This window comes from Malaya genurostris, chromosome 2 (assembly GCF_030247185.1).
Source record: "Malaya genurostris strain Urasoe2022 chromosome 2, Malgen_1.1, whole genome shotgun sequence".
In the NCBI taxonomy this organism is placed as follows: domain Eukaryota; kingdom Metazoa; phylum Arthropoda; class Insecta; order Diptera; family Culicidae; genus Malaya; species Malaya genurostris.
The window spans coordinates 30,794,616-30,819,423 of NC_080571.1; the positions used below are offsets into that span (position 1 = coordinate 30,794,616).

Consider the following 24,808-nt stretch of genomic DNA (forward strand, 5'->3'; position numbering starts at 1 on the left):
ATTGAACCAAGAATAATACTCAATTCTAAATAAACGTTATTTTTCGCACAATAAATTAAGATCAACATTACCACCTCGAAGTAAAAACTTTTTCCTCCACTTCTAAGATTTTTCAATTGAATTTGCCCGTTTTTATAAGAAATAGTTAAAAAGGTGAAGTAATTAAAAATGTTCCTACCGATTTGACAGCTCTTGTTGAAAGTATCATCTCTAAACAAGCCGCGCCTCTACATTTCATTGCAGCGTCATTGTGTTAATATTCCATTGCTTCTACCAGTGCTGTCAACTGTTTTTCTCAAAAATCTGTATTTGGCGAAAAAATTTATCTGTACATCATTCTCGAAAAATTAAACATCGAATTAGTGTCGAAACTGATTTTGCGACCAAAAAAAAAAAGGTTGCTCGACCTGGTTTACCCCTATGCAATCCAACTCAAAAACTGAAAATCGGTATTTATCTGTACGAAAATTGAAAAATCGGTATTTTTGAGAGAGCATATCTGTATTCCTGTTTTGAGTCCAAAAATCGGTATAAATACCGAGAAATCGGTATAGTTGGCAGCGCTGGCTTCTACAGACGACATAAAAAGTGCACGTTTTTTTTTGTAACGATCCCCTTTTTGCGCTACTTCTCTGTTAGCCACGAAGCGTTACTCGCAGGTACCGGCACCAGTATTACCCTGCCCGCTTTTGTTACATAAGACAGAGAAGAGAAAATTTTCTGAGCACTCCGTACAGTCGTCAAAATGTTGTCCTCGTTAAGAAATGTGCTAAAGGTTGGTTCCCAGGCCGATTTTGCTGGCCAATTCATCCGGAGCTATGCTGCCAAAGCAGCGGCCAATGCTGCTGCCGGAGCGCAAGGTAAAGTAGTCGCAGTAATTGGTGCTGTAGTCGACGTACAATTTGATGATAACCTACCACCAATCTTGAATGCCTTGGAGGTCCAGGGGCGTTCTGCCCGTCTAGTGCTGGAGGTAGCGCAACATCTTGGCGAAAATACCGTCCGTACGATTGCTATGGATGGTACGGAAGGTTTGGTACGTGGACAACGTGTGCTTGATACTGGCTCACCCATTCGTATTCCGGTGGGAGCGGAAACACTGGGTCGTATTATTAATGTGATCGGTGAGCCCATCGACGAGCGTGGTCCAATTGACACAAACCTCTCGGCTCCGATCCATGCTGAAGCTCCGGAATTCATCGAAATGAGTGTGGAGCAGGAAATCCTGGTCACTGGAATCAAGGTTGTCGATTTGTTGGCTCCATATGCCAAGGGTGGAAAGATCGGTCTGTTCGGAGGTGCTGGTGTTGGCAAAACTGTACTGATTATGGAACTGATCAACAACGTTGCTAAAGCTCACGGTGGTTACTCAGTATTCGCTGGAGTCGGTGAACGCACCCGTGAAGGAAACGATTTGTACAATGAAATGATTGAGGGTGGTGTTATTTCGTTGAAGGATAAGACCTCTAAGGTCGCTCTGGTATACGGTCAAATGAATGAGCCTCCTGGTGCCCGTGCTCGTGTTGCACTGACTGGATTGACCGTTGCTGAATACTTCCGTGATCAAGAGGGACAAGACGTACTGCTGTTTATCGATAACATTTTCCGTTTCACCCAGGCTGGCTCTGAGGTATCTGCTCTGCTAGGTCGTATTCCATCTGCTGTCGGTTACCAACCAACTTTGGCTACTGATATGGGTAGCATGCAGGAACGTATTACGACAACTAAGAAAGGTAATTGCCTGTTGAGTAATATGTACCCATTCAAAACAGTAGTTTAATCTATGGTATATCTTTCAGGTTCTATCACTTCAGTACAAGCCATTTATGTACCGGCTGACGATTTGACTGATCCTGCTCCAGCCACTACTTTTGCCCATTTGGACGCCACCACTGTATTGTCGCGTGCCATCGCTGAACTGGGAATCTACCCAGCCGTAGATCCGCTTGATTCCACTTCTCGTATTATGGATCCGAACATCATTGGTGCCGAGCACTACAACATTGCTCGTGGTGTACAGAAAATCTTGCAGGATTACAAGTCACTCCAGGATATCATCGCTATCTTGGGTATGGACGAGTTGTCCGAGGAGGACAAGTTGACGGTTGCTCGCGCTCGTAAGATCCAACGTTTTCTGTCCCAGCCCTTCCAGGTGGCTGAGGTATTCACGGGTCACGCCGGAAAGCTGGTCCCGCTAGAGGAAACCATCAAGGGCTTCACCAAGATTCTGAACGGCGAGCTAGACCATTTGCCGGAGGTGGCCTTCTACATGGTTGGTCCGATCGAGGAAGTTGTCGAGAAGGCTGAACGTTTGGCAAAGGAAGCAGCATAAGAGACAAAGTGAGCCATGAATATAATTATTATCGTTTCAAAACACAATAACAAAAATATGAAAATGCAATAAAAACGGAAAAATAAATCTTACATAATCAAACGAACTTTTTGTGGATTGTCGTCGTCATTCATTATTATACAACTTGTTCTTATAATTTGTTGATGAGGAAGATTTTGGAATAGCGGAGAATAACATAAATTAGAAATGTGAAAATCTATAAACCAAAATTAGTAAACGCTTACTAGATCGCAGGAAGTGTGAGCGTCGACAGAATTTTTTTTTCGCTCCTATCAGATTTAAAAACGATAAATTTATGCACATTTTCCAGTAAATTTGAAAAAAATTTCTCATAGAACATTCAAGATAGTCTTGTCTGACATTCGGACAAAAGAGAAACTGAAGATTACGAAGTCCCATAAAAAATGCTTGTTTAATAAGCACGAACCAGGGTGGCAAGTAGACTGCAAATTTCCCGTTTTTTTTTTCTTAAATTGTTTACAATTTTGTGATTTGGAAAGAAGTTAAACAGATTTTAGCGACATTTTTTTTTGTTTTAAGAACTTCTTGCTCGGCAAGCTTTTCCTTCTCCGTAAGAAGAATTTTGTGGTAGACCACAGCAGGATGGTCTGCTTTAATCTTTTTAATTTCAATTTCAATTTTTTATCACCTCCTGTTTGACTTTTGTTTTCTGATACAGTGCCTTCTCCTATTGTTGGATTTTACTCGGAATATCTTTCTTTTCCTTCTTATCTTTTATTCTTTTATTTGGAGCAGGGAAAAGCCCACTGGAGTTAGTTTCTGTCACACTTGCTCTCCAGCAGGCATAAAATCTCCTCATCTTTTGCATCAACAGATTACATTCATCCAAATGATACATTTCCTTAAACCTAGTGCTTCTATAGTAACTAAATCTAATGAGACAATAACATGAGGAATGATTTCTTGATAACATTACGTGATAAATGAGAGCCGAAAGAATTGAAATATTTGCTGAATATGCGGCACATGCTAATTATGGGCTTGTCATATCCATAATTAGTTCTAGTATAGAGAATCCGAAGAAAAAAAGGATCGAAGATTACGACGTCGAATGTCTAATTATAACAATTGCAATAGCTCGGAGCAATCGATTCACGACTGAAATAGGTCTGCCACAAAACTAGCCTTACAAACATCGCGCCGGACAGAAAAAAAATCGAGACCAATCAGCAGCGGTCATGGTAACGTACGTTTGAAGTCTCCATGGAAGACGTCGGAGAGCGAATCGGATAAATTTGCATTGAATCGCTGCATTGCATTGGATATGATGGATAACAGCAGCATATTCAAGAATTACGCGAAAAATAAATCCTACTAGCTTCGAGGCTTTGGAGATAGTAAACTCTATGTGCTCCTTCAAATTCAACTTGGAATCCAGAAGAACACCCCGGTCCTTAACAGACGATGCGCGTTCGAGAACAGTTTGTGAAATATTATAGTCGAACTTGAATACAGACTTTTTGCGACTAAAAAAGATAACGGGGTATTTAGAGGCATTTAAAATAAAACTAGATTTTATTGATGTTACACCAATTAATTAAATCATACAATTGTTCTTGTAGGAACTCTGAGTCAGCGGCAGATTCGATTATATGGATTATTTTAAAGTCATCGGCGAACGATAGTTTCATACACTTGATCGAAAAATTTAGATCGTTGAGATACAATAAAAATATAAACGGTCCAAGGTGACTTCCTCGAGGAGCTCCAGAGATAACAGCAAATGGTGAGGTTGTACAGTCTTCTATTTTCACTATCATTTTACGACCAGTTAGACATGATCCAAACCAATACATAAATTATGATTGATGATTGATTTTGTCGAACGCAGCAAAAAAATCGGTGTATCTACTTGAGTTCTTGCTTGTAAAGAACGTATGACGAAGGAAGTGTAGGTTATAAAAATTTGTGTGGGTTGAACGCTTTGACATGAATCCATGCTAAGTCTGCGACATGTAGTCAGAGCAACTAAGTGTTAGAAAATCCAGAACTATAAATCCAAACAACTTCGATACAGCGCACAAAGCAGCAATTCCACGGTAGTTGGATACTTTTGTAAATTGGAAACACCAAGGATTTCTTCCACATTTCAGGTAGAATTCCAGAGCGCAAAGAGCAACTGAAAATGTTGGATAGTGGAACCAACAAACTATTAGAACAATTTCTTATCACCACGGATGGAACCGAGTCGCGTCCAACACTAGATGAACGGTTGAACTTTCTCTTGTTTGTTTCTTTTCTTGCCCAGCAGGAGATTGGAGAGCATAAAATCGAAGTTTTGTCCACTGAAGAGTATTTTGGTTTTATCAAGGTCTCCTCGTAAATGTTGGTATTATCAAGGTGAAAATTCATCAATTCGGCCAGCTCGACCAATTGCTGAAAAGTTCGCACATCTTCATCTTTTGGGGTTTCATAAAACTCACAAGCTTAAAAAAAACAAAACCCCTTTTCTTGAACAAATGATTCACAACAAGGTTTTTTGAAATTCGCGCAAAATCCGCGCCATAGCATCAAAATCAGGACAGATACCGCGCGACCGTAACAATCCTGCACATAGTCGTTTAAAGTACGATTCAAAATCGTATTAAAACTTCTGCATATGAATAAAAACTAATAGAGTTTGAATTGCATGTTAGTCAGTTTGACTGACTTCGATTATACCGGTTCCGAAATTACCTGCAATAGTGGAATTCACTTCGTTTTGTCAAAGACGGCCTAAGAGATCTGAGAACTGTTTCATTTTTTAGGTTAGGTTTTTTAGGATGATTGCAATACCGTCAAGCCCGCTAACCATGGGAGGGAGCTGAATCGGTGTTCCTCAAAATAAGTATCAAAACAAAGATTTTAAGGCCCCATAGGTTGCGATGAAATTTTCAACGAATCTCACTCCCAGTTCCGGAATTTTAAAATGCAAAGTACGTAAAAAGTTTTTGAAACTGATCCAAAATATAGGTGTGGTTTGTTCATGACCATACAAATTTACTTGCATATTCCGTTACGGGAAATAGTAGTTAAAAACTGATTTTTTCTTTGGCAAAATAAAACAGTGTCTGAGCGACATATTGAATAATAATTATCAGATCACAAGTTTGGGTCCCAGCTCATTGCTCTATTCCAGGTAACGAAGGAGCCGATATTTTAGCCAAACGTGGTGCTATTGAGGGTGAAATTTATAAGCGACCGATTGCTTTCGAACATGTTGTTTATTTATTTATTTATTTTTTTAGGTTTAATCAACAGACACAATATGGTCCTAATGATAATTTCTAATAATATATAACAAATTTCCAAGTATCCTACTGCGTGATAGATTCAAGTCGAATCCTGATGAAACGCGATTGAATGATCTCTGCAAGCCAATAACGGCATTGTTAGCACCGTAGTTAGTTCGTCGTAAAGGAAGTCGAAGAAATGCACTGTTGAGAAGAGCACGGGGTCGGACGTTGATATTAATTTCGCAGAGCAAAGCAGGGTAGTCAATCCTATCGGTCAAAACATCTGCTATCAAAAAAGCACGTGTAACATCTCGACGAACTTGTAGTGTATCGAGACCGATTAATAACCCGCGACTTTCGTAGCTTGGTAGTTGGTGAGGATTGTTCCACGGTAAGCGCCGTAGAGCAAAGCGAATGAATCTGCGTTGTATCGATTCGATTATATGAGCTCCGTTTATGTAGTGAGGGTTCCAAACGACAGAACAGTACTCCAGGGATGAACGAACAAGGGAGCAAAACAGAGATTTTAAACCGTACACGTCTGTAAAATGTTTAGCCATTTACCTAGGTTGCGAGATGCTTTAGAAACGATATAGCTGATGTGTTGTTGGAATGTCATTAGCTCATCGAGAAAGACACCAAGGTCTTTAACACACATCGTTCTGACTATCGGGGATCCTTCCAGAAAGTAATCGAATGAAATGGCTCTTTCTTCTTCGAGAACGTGATGGTCGAGCATTTGTCAGGATTCAATTTCATACGGTTTACTTAACACCACTTGACGTCGTTGAAATACAGTAAAAATATTAAAGGCCCGAGATGGCTTCCCTGCGGAATTCCGGACGAAGCGATAAACTCATTGGAAACGTGATCGCCGATTTTCACTGCTAAACGACGATCTATAAGATATGACTGCAGCCGTCGAAGGATGTTAGAGCCGAATCCAAGTCTTTCCAATTTAGCAATTGTTATATCGTGGTTTATTATATCAAAGGCAGAACAGAGATCGGTGTAAATAGCGTCTGTTTGTAAACCTTTTGACATACCATCAGTCACGTAGCACATGAATGACAATAGGTTGGTGGTTGTGGAGCGCTTAGGCATAAAGCCATGTTGAGTGTCGACAATATATTGCTTGCAATGGTTGAAAATCGGTGTCAGAATAACCTTTTCAAACAGTTTAGAAACTGCACTAAGCGATGTGATGCCACGGTAATTGTTTACGTCTTTTTTGTCACCTTTCTTATACACTGGGAACATAAAAGAACATTTCCATAATTTGGGAAAGCTTCTTTAGAGAGTGACATCAGAAATAGTCGACAAAGGGGAGCAATTACTCCAGTCGAGCAATTTTTCAATATAACTGCCGGTAAGCCGTCAGGGCCAGAGGAGGTAGAAGACTTCATGCAAGCGATTGTCGTCCGAATCGAATCCTCGTCAATATGAATGAGATTTAAAGAATTATTAGATTCTGGAACGTTAAGCGCGGCGAGTGTAATTTGTTGCGGGCTTAAGGTTTCGTTTGTGAAGGCACGAGAAAATTGGCAGATTTTCCGCTTACACGAACCAGTAAACTCTCCAAACTTCATTATAGAAGGTAACTCAGACTCCTTCCTTTGCTCGTTCACTCCTTCGGATTGGATTTCAATTTCCGTTGTACATCTTTCAAGTAGTTGGCATGACAACGCTTGACAGTTTTCTTATATAATTGATTGATCTCCACATATTGATTACGCAGTGCGTATCCTCCATGTTTTGAATACCGTTTTAGGGCGGCTCTTTTAGTCGTTTTTAGTTGTCTCACTACGGTGGTCAGCCATGGTGGATGCAGGGACAGCCGTTTGGATCGTTTTGGTACAAAAAAGTCAAACGCGTAGCTCATGACGTTAGAGAACGTTTGTACAGCAGCGTTGACATCATGAACGAATTCTATAACGCGTCTAGCCAAATAACATCAGCCAGCTGGCAAACTTTGTGGGATAAAGATGATCTGGGTCGGTGGATACACTCAATTATCCCTAAAATATCGACAAAGGCATGATTTAGAGGGCTGGATGTGAGTAGGGACTTCATTCGATTTCAGACTCATGTCCAATCACTACACGTTAGATGCACATCTCCTTCGAATTGAACTTTCCGAGACTAATCTTTGTGCTTGTGGCGGTTACCGTGATATTGATCGTGTCGTTTGGTCATGCGTGGAGTATCGTGATGTCAGGTCTCAACTAATAAATTATTTGCGTACCCAAGGTAGACTATCCAATGTCCCAGTTCGCGACATCCTTGCTTGTTGTGACCTTCCATACATGAAACTTCTTTATAATTTCAGAAAGACAATTGGAGTTTCAATTTAATAATTGATTCTTTTAAGACTTAGTTCTGACTCCCACTGCATCCATTAGTTCATCCAATAGCTAAATTTGAATAGAAATGATGTGCTGATACAAACAAACTCGAAATGGTTCATGAAATTATCAACAAAATGTATAAAAATTTCGGCTTATTTTACAATTTATAGCAGTTAATCGTTTGGTTCAAATAACCAAACGATTAACTGCTATAAATTGTAAAATAAGTTGGATCGAAGGATCCAACATCAACTCTACGCGGAGATGCTAAAACTACACATTGAAAAAAGGGTAGCATGGACGAAGAAAAATTTGAACCCCAATTGAAACAATGTGAGTTTTGCTGATGAGTCCTTTGAGACATTTCCGAGATTCAAACACGTTTGGGCAATATCCACTTGTAGACTGCTCGAACAGATTGTAAAACATCCCGCCTCTATTCATACTTAATTAGCAAAACGTTAAAAAAATAATATAAAATTTTTACAATTATTACCCATCAAATCGAACAGTTTCGATATCCCGGTCTGTTATCTACCTTATGCAGATGAGGAAAGGGTTCTTCAATGAGGTCTCTGTGAACTTTAATTTTGCGATTTTTCATTTTATGACATCGAATAAACAATAATGTCGATTTTATTGCTATTTAAACAACGTATAACACTAAAAAAAAGATTGTGAGGAGTTGTTCACTAAACTACGGATTCACATCATAAATAATAGAAATCAAGAAAAATTATTATAAAATATAATTAAAAGTGTTACCTTGATTGTACAACTTTACCACACTACCGTTTGCTAGTCTTTTTCGGTGTTTCCTCGTACTCTTCTCCTGGTTACCCGGACGGTATTAGCTGGAGTAACCTGCGGTGTTTTACAACTTTTAGGTCGCCCTCTTCCCCTTCTCGTTGTTGTCGTTGTTCCAGTCGTTGAGCTGGTTGAGTCTGTACTGGATACCTCGGCTGCGGAGCTCACTGCCGGCGAACTGACCGGAGTTGTGATGTCAACAACCGACGTATCGAACTGAAGGCGTGTCTTAACAATTACTTTTTTACCGCTACCATTCGCGGACAGAGCTTTCCGCTCGGAGTACTTCTTCAGCGAAAGAACACCGTTGATTGATTCGGTTACGGAATTGTTTTCAGTGAGACTGGTGTCCACAACCTCATCGTCCGAGTCGTCCAGAACAATGACACAAGAATCGTTCGATTTGGGCTTAGAATACTCGGTTAGTGATTTCAGTAACACATCGCGGAAGGAACTATTGAAGGAATGATTTGGTTCCACGTCGGGAGATTTGATTTGGTTTTGTAGTTTTGGGATATTCGAGACCAACTTGCGTTTTTTACCGGTCGTCCGAGCTTTGCACCTTGTTGTCACGTTGTTAATCTTTGGAGTGCTACACTCGATGGCCTTGACAAGAATATCCTTGAACGATTCGTTGGACGAAGAGGTTTTCAAACAAGGACTCAGAGGTATACGCTTCTTACGAGTCGATTTCGGTGCGGCAGGAGTCTCTCCTGGCACTTTCTTTCTTCGGCCACGTCTCTCCGGAGATACCCTCTGTTTGGTGCAGGTGTTCAGCCCAAACGGTTGTTTGGTTCCATTTTGTAATTCTGCACTTGATTTCTCGGGTGAGTCGACAAAAATACTCACCGTTTTAAGTTTGCTCTCGGAACCACAGGATAGTCCCGACATGGCACTGATGAGCGTGGATTCATTACTGAGATTTTTAGCCAATGTAGTTTTCAAACGTTTTCTTGCAACCTGTTTGAGCAGATCATCCGCTTTGGAGGCAGTTTTTGGCATCAGTCTGGTTTTACTAACCTTCGGTGTTCGCAGCTCAAGCCGCTCCAATTCGATCACAGGCGTGAAATCAACACGATGATTTTGCTTTAAAAATTCCTCAAAGCTTAAAGTCACAGCGACCGCTTTGGGTTTCATCGTTTCCAGTTCCTGTAAATCTTTCCACGCATCGACATTGGCTTCAATTTCCTCGATCAGATCTTGGTTCGGGGTGTGAATGTTTTCAAGCATATTGATGCTTCTGTCAAATTCCTCTTTTGCCAGCTCGAACCGACCTTCTTTGACTAGGAACTGAGCATAATGCATGAACGATCGTGCCAATAACGTCAGGAATTCCTCTTCGTATCCGATCAACGACGAACTTTTGTAGGTGTGTTTTTTGGCGTTCCAGTGTTTCGAGATAGTTTCGTACAACATCCGACACTCCGCAGAACGACCTTCCAAAAAAGCCAACCGAGCGTAGGTGGCAGCTGTTAGCAGTGCTTGGCACTTATACTGCGGATGAGTGCAGAACTGACAGCTACACCCCGTGTGATGTTGAATCGTATACTTTCCGCCGTCAATTTTTTCCTCCGGAAACAAACTTGGCGAAAGACTTCTTTTCTGAAATCGTAAAGAACGGCATGAATTAATGAAGGATCAGTAAAACAATAGATCACAGACACTTACCGATGGCGATTTGATCAGTTGGACTGCTTTCCGCGTTTGATCGACAGTGTTGGGACTATCTTCGAGTGAGATGAAAGGTATCTCGAGACGTTCCGAAGCTTGCTGAATCGGATCGATGGTTTTGAGTGGTTTCATTTTATTATTTTTGCTAAGAGGGCGAAACATTAGTAGCCGATCCATGTACGTGAGCAGCATCTGTGGGGGGGTTGAATTTAATTTCATTCGTTATTGTGCATGTTTGCAAAGAAATATAATTAGTGCAACAATTTCTTATCCCCATCAAAACACATTTTCAGAACTGCAACATCCCACCAACATATTTATTGTAATTTATTGTATTTATTGTAAAATCAACAGACACAATGTGGTCCCAGTGATAATTTCTAATACTAAGTAAGAAGTTGACCCTTGTTTTATTCCGTAAAAGATTGAAATCAAACTCCATCTGAGTTACTCGAAAAAATGACCGTTTTAAGCCGATAACGACACCGTTTATTCCGTTGTTGATGCAGCTCAAAGAAAAGCGTTGTTGCAAAGAGCTCGAGGCCGAACATTGATAATAACATTGATCACGGAGCAAAGCCCACTGGTGGGCTCTAGCTCATTTTTAGTGGGTAGTAAACTCAAAACAACTCAGGTGGACGCAAAGAGTGGGCTTCGCTAGTTAAAAAAAGATTTTTTGAGATAGATCCTGAGTAAATGTGGAAAACTTTTCAATATTATCAGGTGTACAACTTGGCTTCCGCCGTTTGTTTTTTCAAAATTAAAAGGTTTATTGCGAAAAAGTGCTTACAGATGTATTATTCAAAGTATTGTCCGTCGATAGCGACAACTATCTCCCGTCTTTCCGGCAATTTTCGGATTCCGGCTCGAAAAAAAGTGCTCTTTTGACGCTATCCACGAAGCAATCCATTTTCCAATCCTTCGTAGGATTGAAAATGTTGATGTGCCAGGCCGTGTGCCATCGAACGGAATAGGTGGAAGCCAGGAGGGGCGACATCTGGGAAATACGACGGGTGGGGCAAGACTTCCCATTTCAGCGTTATTGGTACTTTTTGACCACCTTTGTCATGTCGATCTTGATATTGTGGCCGTTTTTTTTTGCGCGCGACTATGGCGCATCAATTGCGTTCGGTAGCGATCTCCTGTGATTTTTTCACCTGGTTTTAAGAGCTCGTAGTAAATCACTAGCTTCTAGTTGTTCATCTTTGAAGGTTTTTGTCTTTTCCACCACCGTGTTTGTCTTCGACATCGAAATCACCATTTTTAAAACGTTCTTTTACTCAGAGCAGCATCACCGTAAGTTCCAGCTGCATTTTTTTCGAATTGTAACAGAAAAGTAAAACTTCCCGCAAATGGCGAGAATTGGGCACATAAACAGACATTTTCGAGCGTGAATAATACGAAAACAAGAACAACTATCACTGAAACGGCGATGACAATTCGTTAGGCACTGTACACACTCACTTTAAAGGAATTATCATCTATGTATTTTGACCAGCCTCAGCCGTTGACCTATCATTGCGAAATACAATCCGGAATTAAGCTTATCTATTAGTTGTAAGAATGATATGAATCTTTGAATTCTTGTGAGATTTGTGAGTAAGTCAATTAAAGTGAGAAGATGAATTCCTAAGTGGTGTTACGGCCATCATAATTTAGGTTCAAATCTAAAATTTCTTCAGGAACTCAGATTCAGAATCTAGGTCTGGGATAAGAATTCATGTCCAAAGCTGAAGTCCAGGTCCATGTTCAGAATTCAGGTCACGAAAATCTATGAATTCCTGTCAGGAGCTCAAGTATAAAACCCAGGTCCAAATTCAGGTCCAGAATTCGAATCCCGATTTCCGCTCAGGAATTCAGGTCCATACTCTGAAACTAGGTCCAAAATTCAGGTGAGGAGTCAAGGTTCGGGATCTAGTTCCAGGTTCCAAAACTCTGTCAAGAGTTCCGGTTCTGAATCTCAAATCCGGGATCAGAATTCTGGCCCATAACCAAAGTCCAGGTTGATAATTGTTTTCCAGAATCCAGGCTCAGGTAAAAACACTACCAAGAATTTTTATACAGAATCTGGGTCCAAGTTCAGAAGGTCAAGAGTTGAGGTCCAGCATCTCGTTTCAGAATTCAGATCCAGACTCAGAACTCTGGTGTAGAATCGAAGTCACGGATTTAGGTTCAGAATTCAGATTCTGCACTAATATCTCAAATTCATATTTAGAGGTTAGGTCAAGTTACTCCATTCAGGTCCAGGTTCTGAATCTAGGCAGAGAATACTGGTTCAAAATTTGGACCTAGAATCCAAGTCCAGAGTTTTGTTTCTGAATCCAGGTTCAGGATCTGAATCAGGATCAAGTTTCAGGTTCACGATTTCGGTGCATGTGCCGAATCTCTGTCAAATTATCAGAGTAAAAAATCTTGTTTAGAATCCTGAATCCAGAGCCAGAACCCTGCTTCACATTTTGATCTAAAATCTACGTCAGTAGTTCAAATCAAGAAACTAGGTTCAGGTCTATAATCCGAATCCATGCTCAGAATCTAAGTGCAGGTTTCTCCTTCAAGTTCAGAATTTTTCTGTTAGAATTCTGGTTAAAAATCTATGTCAAGATTAAGTATTAAGATCCAGAAAACTCGTCGGGCCCTGGAGTTCAGAGACCTTTTCTAGGTTTAGAATCTCTCAAGTTAAGAATTGAGAAATCTTAGAGCACACAGATCCAGAATCCAGTCCACATTCACAGTCCAAGGGAAAAATACTGGTAAAAAATCACGACCACAGTCTAGGTTCAAAGTTTAGTTGCAGGAACTCTGTCAAAAGTTCGGGGAGTGCAGGTTTACAATCTCGGTCCAGGTCTAGAATCCAGATCCATGTTCGGAATCCAAATGCTTCAAGTCCTTCCATGTCCGGAATCCAGGTTCAGATTCACTATTCTGATCCAGAAACCTTGTTCGATAACCAGATCCAGTGTTCAGGACCAGAGTACAGATCCAGATATCGCTTAGTTATTATTGAGTGAGAGGGCTTGCGAGATTTCCTAACAATCATAGATCCAAGTACCAATAAAAGTAATACACAATCATTCACATCTTTACCCCAAAATTTAATTTTGAACGTTATTTTCTCTGTGGAACTTTGTGGGTCGCAAAAAAACTGTTTGACTTCAAATGTTGTCGTTTTTGTCTCTTACACAAGTAAAACCAAAACCATAAATGACTCGAAAAATTATTTTTGGGCGAGCATGTGAAAAAAAATTCACGGTGTCGTCATACATACGACAGAAGAAAAAAACATCTAAGGCAGAATTATTCCAAAGAAAAGACAGACTGAAATTATGACTAATAAGCTCAAATAAAGAAAATAAAACGAAATCCAAAAACTGACGCCACAAGCTCTCAGTGACAGTCTGGGAAACCGTTCTGCCAACTGCACTATAGTGGATGTGATGATATACAACTCAGAAGATTTCCCGGTAGAAAAGAACTTGGTATTTGATGTGACTGTTCACGGCCGGTGTGGTTCACATTTTAGTCGATCCCCTGTGGTAGAATTTAACACACAAAAACTTATTTCCCCTGCCGGGCGATCTCTCTTCAATTCGTCGGTTGAGCAATTGTGTGTTAGATTTCGTTGTGTCTCTATTGACTTCTATTTTTCTTACTCAATGTTTGATCGATAGGATCTTAAATTACCAAATAATTTCCACCGCTTTGGGATTGGGAAGAAAATTATTTTTTGTACCATTTTAATCTTGAGTTAACTGTAAAATGATGATTCAATTGCCTAGAATCTTCATATTTTTTTCTACTTGGTGGGCAGTAGAACGAATATTATATTCAAAATGGGCATTCGATCGAAAAAGTTTGGGAACCACTGGTCTAGATCAATTAGAAATCTGCGACATGCACATAGCTCGGTAGTTGATGAGGATTAGTCCAAGGTAAACGGCGAAGAGCGAATCGAACGAATCTACGTTTAATCGAATCGATTCTTCTAACACCATTAAGGTAGAGAGGGTTCCAAACAACTGAACAATATTCCTGAGTAGAGCGAACGAGTGAACAGTATAGGGATTTCAAGTAGTACATATTTGTAAAATGTTTGGTGATCCTCATTACCAATCCAAAGCAGCGAGAAGCTATAGCAACAATATAGATGATGTGTCAATCATGGTACTTATAGTGGATTTATATCCTTAAGTACCGAGTTACGGATGAGGTGATAGATCAGGGGTTACGAAACTATTTTGGGTCATGGACCTCTTTACTAAAATTTACTTAGGCCTCAGACTTCCACCAACAAATTGCTTTGAAAATTCAATTTCTTGCTTTTTTAATATTGATGTGAAATACTTACCAATTTCTGGTCAAATAAGCACAACTTTTTTAGCGTAAATATTTCAAATAACAACTTATATAAAAAAAATAGGAGGTCGATTTCTAGACCTCGTCGACCCCCATAGTCAGTTTTCGTACGTCGACCGCCGCGAAAAGGATATCGACCCGAAGGGGTATATATCGACCACTTTGGGAACCCCTGTGGTAGATCTTGACATCATCAGCAAGCAATAAGCGATGACCTTTCAAAGCAAAATGGACATCATTGAAGTACAGTAAAAATAATAATGGTCCAAGATGACTTCCCTGTGGTATTCCGGATGAAGCGAGGAACTCTTCGGAAGTATGTTCGTCGATTTTAACTGCTAAACGACGATTCCTGAGATATGACTGTAACCAACGAAGAATGTTCGAACTGAATCCTAGTCTGTCCAATTTAGCAACCGTAATGTTACGGTTGATTATATCGAAAGCGAAGGAAGGATCTGTCTAGATAACGTCCGTTTGTGATCAGTTAGACATTGCATCAATCATGTGGTTGTAGAGCGGTTAGGCATGGAACCGTGTTGAGTTTCGACGATATATTGCTTGCAGTTTTTGGAAATTGATGTCAGTATAACTTTTTCGAACAGCTTTGGTACAGCGCTGAGAGAAGTAATACCGTGATAGTTGTTTATATCCTTTTTATCGCCGTTCTTGAGGACTGGGAACATGAATTGGGAAAAACTTCTATAGCGAGTGACATTAGAAATAATTTGCAGAGAGGGGGCAATTACTTCACGCGAACACTTTTCTAAGAATAACTGCCGGTATTCCGTCAGGGCGTGGAGGAGTCTAGGTTTTCGTTCTTACAACTCTACATTTCAATGTTGATACAGTTCAATGAGTTATTAGACAGAGGAACATTATGTGCATTTCCGTAAACATCTGACAGATTTCCTGTGTGCACAAATTTGTACGATCTCCAAAGTTCATTGACGAGTGTCACCCGAATTCTTTCCTCTGCTCATTCACATGTCTCCAGAAATATTTTGGATTCGATTTCAGTTTTCGTTGTGCGTTGTTGAAGTAGTTGACATGGCAGCGCTTACGCATTGCATTAAAGAACGTCTGCACAGCTGCATTGGCATCATCGTTGTCGAGAACTTCATCCCAGTCGATGAGAGTGTGGTGGATTTGGTTTTCCGTTTATAGATGAGGTGATTTCCATGTGGCATAGTCTTCGTTGGGGAAGAAGGTGTTTTTAACTACCGTTTCTGGAGAGTTAGCAAAGTTCACGTATCGTTGATCGTTGTCGTTTGATGCCCGATATAGGCTCGTCGGTTTGACCGAAGGCTTGTACATTACCTTTCGGTCAACTTTAGTGTTCATGTCGCCGATGACAAGTTTCAGCTGTCCCCTCTAAAGCTTTCCTCAGATAGAATTGGAACAAAGACAATTGTCTGTATTTCAGTTATTTATTATTGAATTCAAGATCTTTTTTTATACAAATTCAGCGTTTTCTTCATACTTTTAAGAAAAAATACGGATAAAATTATTCGTCACGGTTTCGAAGGAATTCTCGAATTTTGCCTCTATCACGGCTCATTGGGCGGCGCACACCTTTTTCGTCCATCGTTTTAGCGTTTATCTTATTCCACCAGGCCGTCATCTGATTGATGTCTTTGACAACCTTTCCCTTTGCCTCGAGTCTCCTCTTCACGATTGCCCAGTATTTCTCAATAGGGCGGAACTGGGGGCAGTTGGGTTGGTTAAGGTTTTTCGGAACAAACTGGACCCCTTTCTTTGCATACCATTCTTGAACGACTTTGCTGTAATGACAGCTTGCCAAATCTGGCCAAAACATTACGGGATGGTCGTGGATTCGAATAAATGGCAAAATTCGTTTTTGGAGACACTCATTTTGGTATAGTTCCGATGTCGTTGTTTTATTTGTAACGAGAACTTTCGTTTTTTTTGCCACACCTGCAAATGCCCTACCAAATCATTATTTTCTTGCAAAATTGTCGGTAAAAACAAATTTAAATTTGGCTGGAACATCCCCCCGAGCCGTTTCCAAGTAAAATTTTTGACCTGGGATTTGCCCGAAGTCAGCCTTGAAATGGGTTTCATCGTCCATCAGAAGACATCCGTCGAACTTGGTCAGCACCTGGTCATATAGTTTCCGAGCACGAATTTTGACCACACTATTCTGTTTTATGGTCTGATTTGGCTGTTTGTTAGCTCGGTACGACTTGATTCCTTCCTGGAGTCGAGTTCTCCTCACGGTACTAAAGGCAGCACCGAATTTCCTGGCCAAATCACGGTCCGACAGATTAGGATTCCTCTTAATCGTCTTCAAAATCTTACCACGCAGTTTCCGGTCGACAGATCCACTCCGACGATTGGTTTGAGGCTTCCGAATCGTTGTCAATGTTTCCTTATACCGTTTGATAACGCGCCATACGGTATTTCTGGGCAATTTCAGCTGTTTAGCTAGCCTAGATCCAGACCACAAAGGATTTTCCAAATAACAGTTCGGCTGAAAAGTTCGTATCGTTTCTATGAGAGGGCGCCACTAGAATTAAATCCATACCATTTTCAGATAGTACCAACCTTCAAAAGATACGTGTATAAATTTGACAGCTGTCTGATTATTAGTTTGTGAGATATTGCATTTTGAGTGTAGCTACTTTTGTTATTGTGAAAAAAAAAGGAATTTCGTGTGTGAAGTGGGAATTTCGGAGTGAAGTGATGGAGCCATGTTTCGTCCATTGTTATATATCGACGAAAAAAATCGGTTTTGTTTCGATATAACAGCTCCAAACACTGCTCAGAATCATCAATTCGTTGTTGTTTTTGATCGATTGTGAGCTCACGCGGCACCCATTTTGCACAAAGCTTTCTCATATCCAAATATTCGTGAATAATATGTCCAACACGTTCCTTTGATATCTTTAGGGTGTGAGCTATCTCGATCAACTTCACTTTACGGTCATTGAAAATCATTTTGTGGATTTTTTTCACGTTTTCATCGGTAACAGCCTCTTTTAAACGTCCACTGCGTTCATCGTCTTCGGTGCTCATATGACCAGTACGAAATTTTGCAAACCACTTACGAATTGTTGCTACGCCCGGTGCAGAGTCTGGATAACATTCATCAAGCCATTTTTTGGTATCGGCGGCACTTTTTTTCATAAAAAAGTAGTGTTTCATCAACACACGAAATTCCTTTTTTTCCATTTTTTTTCACAATAACAAAAGTAGCTTCACTCAAAATGCAATATCTCACAAACTAATAATCAGACAGCTGTCAAATTTATACACGTATCTTTTGAAGGTTGGTACTAACTGAAAATGGTATGGATTTAATTCTAGTGGCGCCCTCTCATAGAAACGATACGAACTTTTCAGCCGACCTGTTAACTGTGCACAATTTTTTCCCTTTTTTCGGCTTCCATGTTGATTGTTTACAAAGTACAGTCGATTTGCGGAATGTCAAAAATCATACGTGAAGCTGACAAAATTCCCGACACGTGGGCACCAAGAACTTCCAAATCCCTCCACCAGGAGCGCCACAATATGAGCAAAAGTTTGTTCCAGCAAGCTTTAGTTGCGCGTAGAATTCATTCTTCTCTTCGTCGACTCTCGACATTTTATCTTCGATACACACATTCTGTCACTTATTGTGGTTGTCACTCAAGCACACAGAATTCTGTTTTTAGAACGCTTGATGTGCTTCTGTACCATCCATTTAGTTTGGAGTTCTTCATATAGAATCCGATCAAACAATGGGAAGCCAATCGTTTTACAGTTCCATTTGCCGAACCCTTGCTTGTCGCCAAAGCCGATTGTTCCGATTCATAGTCATTGCTAGATTGTTCACGACGAGTGTTCCAACGCCTACCTCGGAGAACCTTCTTTGTTGGCTGTCACCTCACATTATTGACACTGGCGAGAGGTGTTTAGTTCTGCATCTTACATACAAACATGTTACCGCCTCGTTCGCCCGATCTATTCAAAGATGGACCTTTACCTTTTAGAAGAAGCCGCGCATTGGCACTCCAGAAAACAACCATATAAACCATTTTATGTCTATAGGTCACATTTAAATGAATAAAACTTGCTAGAGATATTCTTAATCTTAGGCAACATCAATAGCGACCAGATTCCAAAAGGTTATGGGAAAATTCCCATGATATGTTTTCCAAACAAATCTTCAATATTTTGGAAATCGTCACCCAAACTAAAATATATTTAAAAAATCTCGATCACTTACCCGACACTTTGCCAGCTTCTCGCCATCGGCAGAGATGGCAGCGTACATCGTTAGGATATGCAGCGCACGAAATCCAGCTCCCCGGCGCAATACGAATCTCAGAATCTGATCGACGTGAGCCTCGATCCGATCGGTGTCGTACCGAAGCATCTGGTAGCGCATCGTATCGACCGTCATTTCCAGTGTACTAGTCGAAGCGACAAAGGCGTGCTCCGTCGTCAGTTTCTGTATCTCATTATAATGACCCAACATCAACCGAATCAATACCCGCGGAGACTGTTGGTGTGGCAACGGTAACCGATACACGGTGACTAGATGAAACAGAGTATGATAGATACGACCTCGAACCACTGAAACGGTGTGGGAACATTTGGGTGGCAGTTTCTGGAGCAACGTATTCAACTTCCCCAAGTAACCAATGGCACCCGGGAGATTACGCTCCGATGCTTCGTGTAACGCCAGACACAGGTATAGGTTCAGAAAATGATACTGACGAGTATCGGGTATTTGAAGAATTTCAGCTTCTTGTGAAGCTATTATTTCGAGGGTTTTCTCAACCAATTTGTGTATCGAAGGTAGGTTACGATTTTTATATGGGGAATCTTCAAGCACTTGCAGATAGATTTTCCGATTTTCTATCAGATGTCCAAGTGGCCGACACAGGTCCAGCATTCGGTCGGGTTTCTGACTCACAAGAATGTAGCTTAGAAGCTGCACTTCAACCGCTCGTCGTGGATGGTAGCAAATCTGATAAAAGTGGCATGTGTTGTCGAGCATGGACGATACCTGATTCAGGGAATAAATCATATTGAAGTGTTGAAATGAGGTCTCCAGCAGCAAGAGTACCATATCCCGAAAGTTTCTGTAGCTTTGTTCCATTTGAAATAGTAGAATTGCTTCCTGATCCATTAAATTTTCCGTTAGAACATCATTAATCTGATCATTATTGATAGCGTTTTTGTCCAGAGTGCACCCTTTCAGTTTCTTCACGATCGTCTTCGAACGCGCACTATACGCATAGTAGTACAGAACGGCAAGCGAACTGTATCGACGTATTTGATCGATAACCGTCTCTGGTCTGGAGTTTTGAATTTTCATCTTCAACTTCTCAACGGTTTGCTCTGGTATTTCATTAAAAATTCCATCACCCAGCATGTAGATTGTCATCCCAAGCCTCAAGGGATCCGCATTGAGCTGCTTAAGCGCGTTGAAATAGTCTAGGATATTGGAATTTTTATAACGGGAAGCCCAGTTCATTTCAGCGATAAGAATCGAAACCTTTTCCTCGTCATTCAATTTCTGTTCGACCGGAAATCCATATTTGTTTAGGTCAGATCGAGCCAACAATTGCACGATATTCATCTTTCGAATATTTTCATCGTTTCCATTGATTTGATAGTTCATTATTGCGTACACAGTCTCATCTATTTCTTTGGATTGTTCCTTGTCAGTGCTTTCCCCTCGAAGAATCATCAACAGCTTCACTAGCTTAATATCAATATTTTCGATAGAAGATTCAACTTCCTTTAAACAATTCTCTACCAGCCTAATCAGATAATTAGGTGTCAAAAATTCGAACTTATATCGATACTTGAAGTCAATCACCATTCGAACCAAGTCAAGAATATCTCTTCCTGAAATTATTTGCAGGGAAACACGCACCCAATTCGCCGCAAATCGCAATCCTGTGTCTAACAGCGACTTCTTTTTCTCACAGCTCATGGCATCTAGGGTAAGCAATTTATGCTTCAAAAATCCGTTCACCAACACGACCATCTCTGGACTTATCGGTTCTCCAGCTTTTGACAGGATCATAGCAGTGTGAATCACCATCGTGGAAATGTAATCGACCAGATGCCGACTAGAATTTTCACAGCGAGCGCATATCTGTGATACGCTTCTTGGACAATGTTTGCTAAATTTCATCAACGTTTTGCACAAGTCTATCACCTGGCTCGCTATTCCTTGCACCTGCTGTTTCATTTGATCTATATGTATCCTAATTTGCAGAATGATAAAATTAACAAGCTCCAGTAGCAGTGGATCCGTAACGAAATTTTCGGTCAGTTTTTTAAGTTTATCCGATATCCACGATAATTTCTTCCCGTCCGGTTCCGATTCGTTCTGAAATTTCAGGTATTCTTTCAGAATTTCTACATAACTTGCCACTGGTTCTCCCTTAAGCCTCTCAAACACATCCAAAAATCTAACGAACTCCAAATATTGCTGATCTGCCTCTCCCAAACTCAGAATGCTTTCCACATAGGGAAGACTCTTCTGGAATAAATGTATCATTTCCGATTCATCAAACTTTCCCTCCAGTCGAAACGTATCCACAATTGCGTTGAAAAATTTTTTCGCCCGAACTGGCTCAACACTGAACACACGATAAAGCAATGCCGTGGAATTGTTGAACACATCGTTGAAAATGGCTATTGCTTTAGCGCGAATATCTGCTTCTTCCGAGCGGGACCAATATTCCACCATCCGTAAATTTGTTGTGCAGATGAAACCCAGTCCATTTGAGATTGTTTGTTCAATTTCAGCCGACTGAAGCTTTGACGCCTTAATGTGTAATTCACAAATTACTTTAAGCGCCACTTTACTAACTCGAAAAAATAATTCCATGTGTTCGTCTGTCGCTGGACACATCTCCATGAGCCAACAACTTTCTATTATCATATGTCGCTTGTTCTAAAAAAATGCATTGATCAATCAATTCATATTGGATCGAACAAAAAAAATAATCTTACTTCTTTGTTGATGATTTTGACCACTAAGTTATACACCCGGGGAACGAAATGCTTTTTCACATCCTCATTCGCTTCTTTACATTGCTCGATTAGGTATCTCAACGCTTCCAATAATGCTCGTCTCTGTTCAATTTTATCATCATCCAATTCCAAATACTCATCTAACAATTCTTTGAACACATAAACAGCTGCTTTCTCCCGTTCAGTATGTTTACCGATCGTATCAAACAGGTCTCTCAAATCCTGCACTGTTTGGCCGGATTGGCTTTTCTTTCGAAACCCCCTACGTATCCCTTCGATTTTGCTGGCATAGGACATTTTTTTCGGTCGGATCGTTAGGCAACCTGAAAGAAGTGCATATAGCATAGCATGTTCAAGGTTATGTGAAAAGTTTCAAACGGCGGTTCATTCAAAACAATCAGCATTTCTAACTTACCGTTAAAGCAACATCAGCGATACTGTCCACACAATTGACTTTTGATTGCTCTATTTAAATAATGCAAATAATTACAAGGATAGTTTAAGCTTGCAGAAGGTTTGTTTTTTGTTCACTTTTAGTAGGTAGCACAATTTACAATTACAATTTAGGTGAAATATCACAGTAGTTCAACTAAAGTATTTCTTCTGTTAGCGTCCAGCTCGAGTTTCAAATTGCAGTGTTCTCACTCAACCATTTCATTTCGAAAGTGTCCCGCAAGCATCCGTTGCTGGGAACACGGAACCAGAAAGTTACCTAATTTTCATTCAATATCGGGGCTCCGTTCAGTAAATTTGACTTACATTTCTGAGGCTAAAAAATCGAATCGTTGTTAATTCACTCTAGGACAGAAACAGAAAAAGGCAGATGAAAAATTCCTTCTAAAATATTAGGAGATGTAAATTTGATTTTCAAAACTACAAAATGGCTTCCATCGAGCATCTTCCGAAGTTGATATAGTTGTCTTCCCGTTGACCTGATATTGGCCGAAGTCAAATTTTCTTACAACTATTTACTGCATTAATCCAGATACTTTTCTCAAGTTCGTAAACATTAGAAACTATATGAACATTAAATATATAACAATATTTAAATATGCTAACATATACTCCAGAAAATGGGTTTTTTTATCTTTGAAAATATTTTTTTGGCAATTATGTTCTCTGATAAAATATCAATTGATTTTAGTATTATGGTTTGATGTAGGGTATACGATATTCACAGATAAATAACCAAGATAAGATTAGAATGTATTATAACCACTATCGATACGAAACGCTAGAATGAAAAAGAAAAAGTTTACACGTGTTCTGCACAGCCGAGTAATAAAATTACTGAGCGTCTCGGCACCCTTAAATTTGACAAACGTCAAATATTGCTGAAATCGTCAGCATAAGATTTACTGTTTGCTCAGTGAAACGTTCACTGAATATTCGGCAATCCAATAAACGAAAAAATAAATTACCGAATCATCAGTAATTAAAAATCAAGTCGATTAATTTTGTTTGTGATTTCTCAACATTATAAACACGCCATTTAGAATCAAAAATTAATTTTATTAGCATTTAAAGGAGGCTTACAAATTTGTTGCCAGCATGTAGCATACAAAAAATTTAAAAAAAAATTGTCGGAAGGCTCGCATTTGATACCGAATACTGTAAAAACCATGCAAAGAGTTTTAAATGCAGACAGTATTTCCGGTCCTATGGGAATTACTATATCTCTCCAAACTAATGAGCAGTCTCCTTCGCCAAATTCCTCAGACATCACTACCATCAGCGGCGTTTCCGGATGGCTTGAGTTTAGCTGGAAATATGAAAATAAATATATACATTGATTTCTGGTTTACAAAAATTTTCAATATTGAATGATGCATATACGGTATTGTTCAAATAAACTTACTTTGATCCATTGAATTATTCCATGCATTGGGTTATTTTTTCGCATATCCCCCAAAGTTTTGTCTCAAGGACGCTTTCAGCCCCGAGTTGGGTGTTTTCCCTTAAAATCGCGAGTGCTCTGATAAAGTCGCTTTTTATAAAGCGAAACATTCAAGCTATTTATTCAATATTTTTACTTGCAAGTGGTTCCACACTTCTTCGAAGATTATCCATTTTTTCACTAGAGAAGTTCATCAGAAAATAATCGTGCAATGCGAAGCGAAAATGTTTCGCGGAAATAAATGACAGCTGTTGTGCTGAATCTCGGTAACAGCTAGCGCATGTTCCGAAATCTCGGCAAACGTCTCTGCTGATGCGGCATATCTGTTGTTTACTGATAAATTCAGCAAGCAATTATGCCAAATTTCGGCAAAGTGAAGCATTTAACCGAAATATCAGTGAATGCATTTAACGAAGTTCAGAAACATGCGTATTGATTTCTGAGCAATCAGAAAATTTACGTGTTGCTGATCAGTTTCGGCATTTTATTATGCCGAGCTCAAGAAATGGTTTTAATACACACTTAATTCAATTTATTCTCTTTCCTTCGCTATGTAATAAAAAAATAACCTTCAGGAAAAAGTGCACTTTACACCTTCAAATCACTAAGTTATAAGCGTTCAACAATGTTACAATGTGTCAAAAAGGGTTTTTAATGCCAAACATTGCCAAAATCTTAGTCCTAACACTTTGCCTCTGTATTTCTATACCAGTATCATTTTTCAATCATCAATCATCAGTGCGCCAAAATGCACAAATTCTCAAACAATCTCACAATTTTCACGGTCAATATTCGTGGCGTAAAGCGTACCCAAGCAACCAAAACTTACACACACTCTCTCTCTCTCTCTCTCTCTCTCTCACACACACACACACACACACACACACACACACACACAAATAACCGTTGGTTTCGCTGGCTCTTTTCTTGAAGAGACTTTAAACTCTTATTTTAAGAGCTTGAAAACAATTATTTAAAAGAAACTAATTCGTTTCAATTTGAAAAGTTAACGACCAAAATGTTTGAAGCCGGTGTGAAATAAATTATGTAAAAAAGCATGTTTATTATTAACAACTAAATTTTGCTACGTGATAAGCTGAACAATATTTCAGAAAAATTTAATTTTAGGCAGTTTTTT

The 24,808-nt window shown here is 39.8% G+C and overlaps 2 protein-coding genes across 2 annotated transcripts; one reads left to right on the forward strand and one right to left on the reverse strand.

Annotated features, from left to right (window-relative positions):
* Positions 1-683: 683 nt before the first annotated feature.
* Positions 684-2,438, forward strand: LOC131429594 (ATP synthase subunit beta, mitochondrial). The gene is made up of 2 exons (XM_058593820.1): positions 684-1,733; positions 1,800-2,438. Exons 1-2 carry the CDS (start codon positions 746-748, stop codon positions 2,330-2,332), a joined length of 1,521 nt encoding a protein of 506 aa, XP_058449803.1. The 5' UTR covers positions 684-745; the 3' UTR covers positions 2,333-2,438.
* A 6,225-nt stretch (positions 2,439-8,663) lies between these two features.
* LOC131431497 (uncharacterized) lies at positions 8,664-22,390 on the reverse strand. The gene is made up of 5 exons (XM_058597253.1): positions 22,189-22,390; positions 21,753-22,096; positions 19,000-21,693; positions 10,413-10,607; positions 8,664-10,346 (listed from the first exon to the last, which is right to left on the reverse strand). The coding sequence occupies exons 2-5, from the start codon at positions 22,068-22,070 to the stop codon at positions 8,736-8,738; spliced, it is 4,818 nt and encodes a 1,605-aa protein (XP_058453236.1). The 5' UTR covers positions 22,071-22,096; positions 22,189-22,390; the 3' UTR covers positions 8,664-8,735.
* Positions 22,391-24,808: the final 2,418 nt, after the last annotated feature.

Coding starts and splice junctions, on each gene's coding strand:
- LOC131429594 (XM_058593820.1), top strand. CDS start 746: ATGTTGTCCTCGTTAAGAAATGTGCTAAAGGTTGGTTCCCAGGCCGAT. Junction 1,734..1,799: donor TATTACGACAACTAAGAAAG/GTAATTGCCTGT, acceptor TATATCTTTCAG/GTTCTATCACTTCAGTACAA.
- LOC131431497 (XM_058597253.1), bottom strand. CDS start 22,070: ATGTCCTATGCCAGCAAAATCGAAGGGATACGTAGGGGGTTTCGAAAG. Junction 10,608..18,999: donor AGAAGCTGGCAAAGTGTCGG/GTAAGTGATCGA, acceptor ACCCCCCCACAG/ATGCTGCTCACGTACATGGA. Junction 10,347..10,412: donor AACTGATCAAATCGCCATCG/GTAAGTGTCTGT, acceptor TTACGATTTCAG/AAAAGAAGTCTTTCGCCAAG.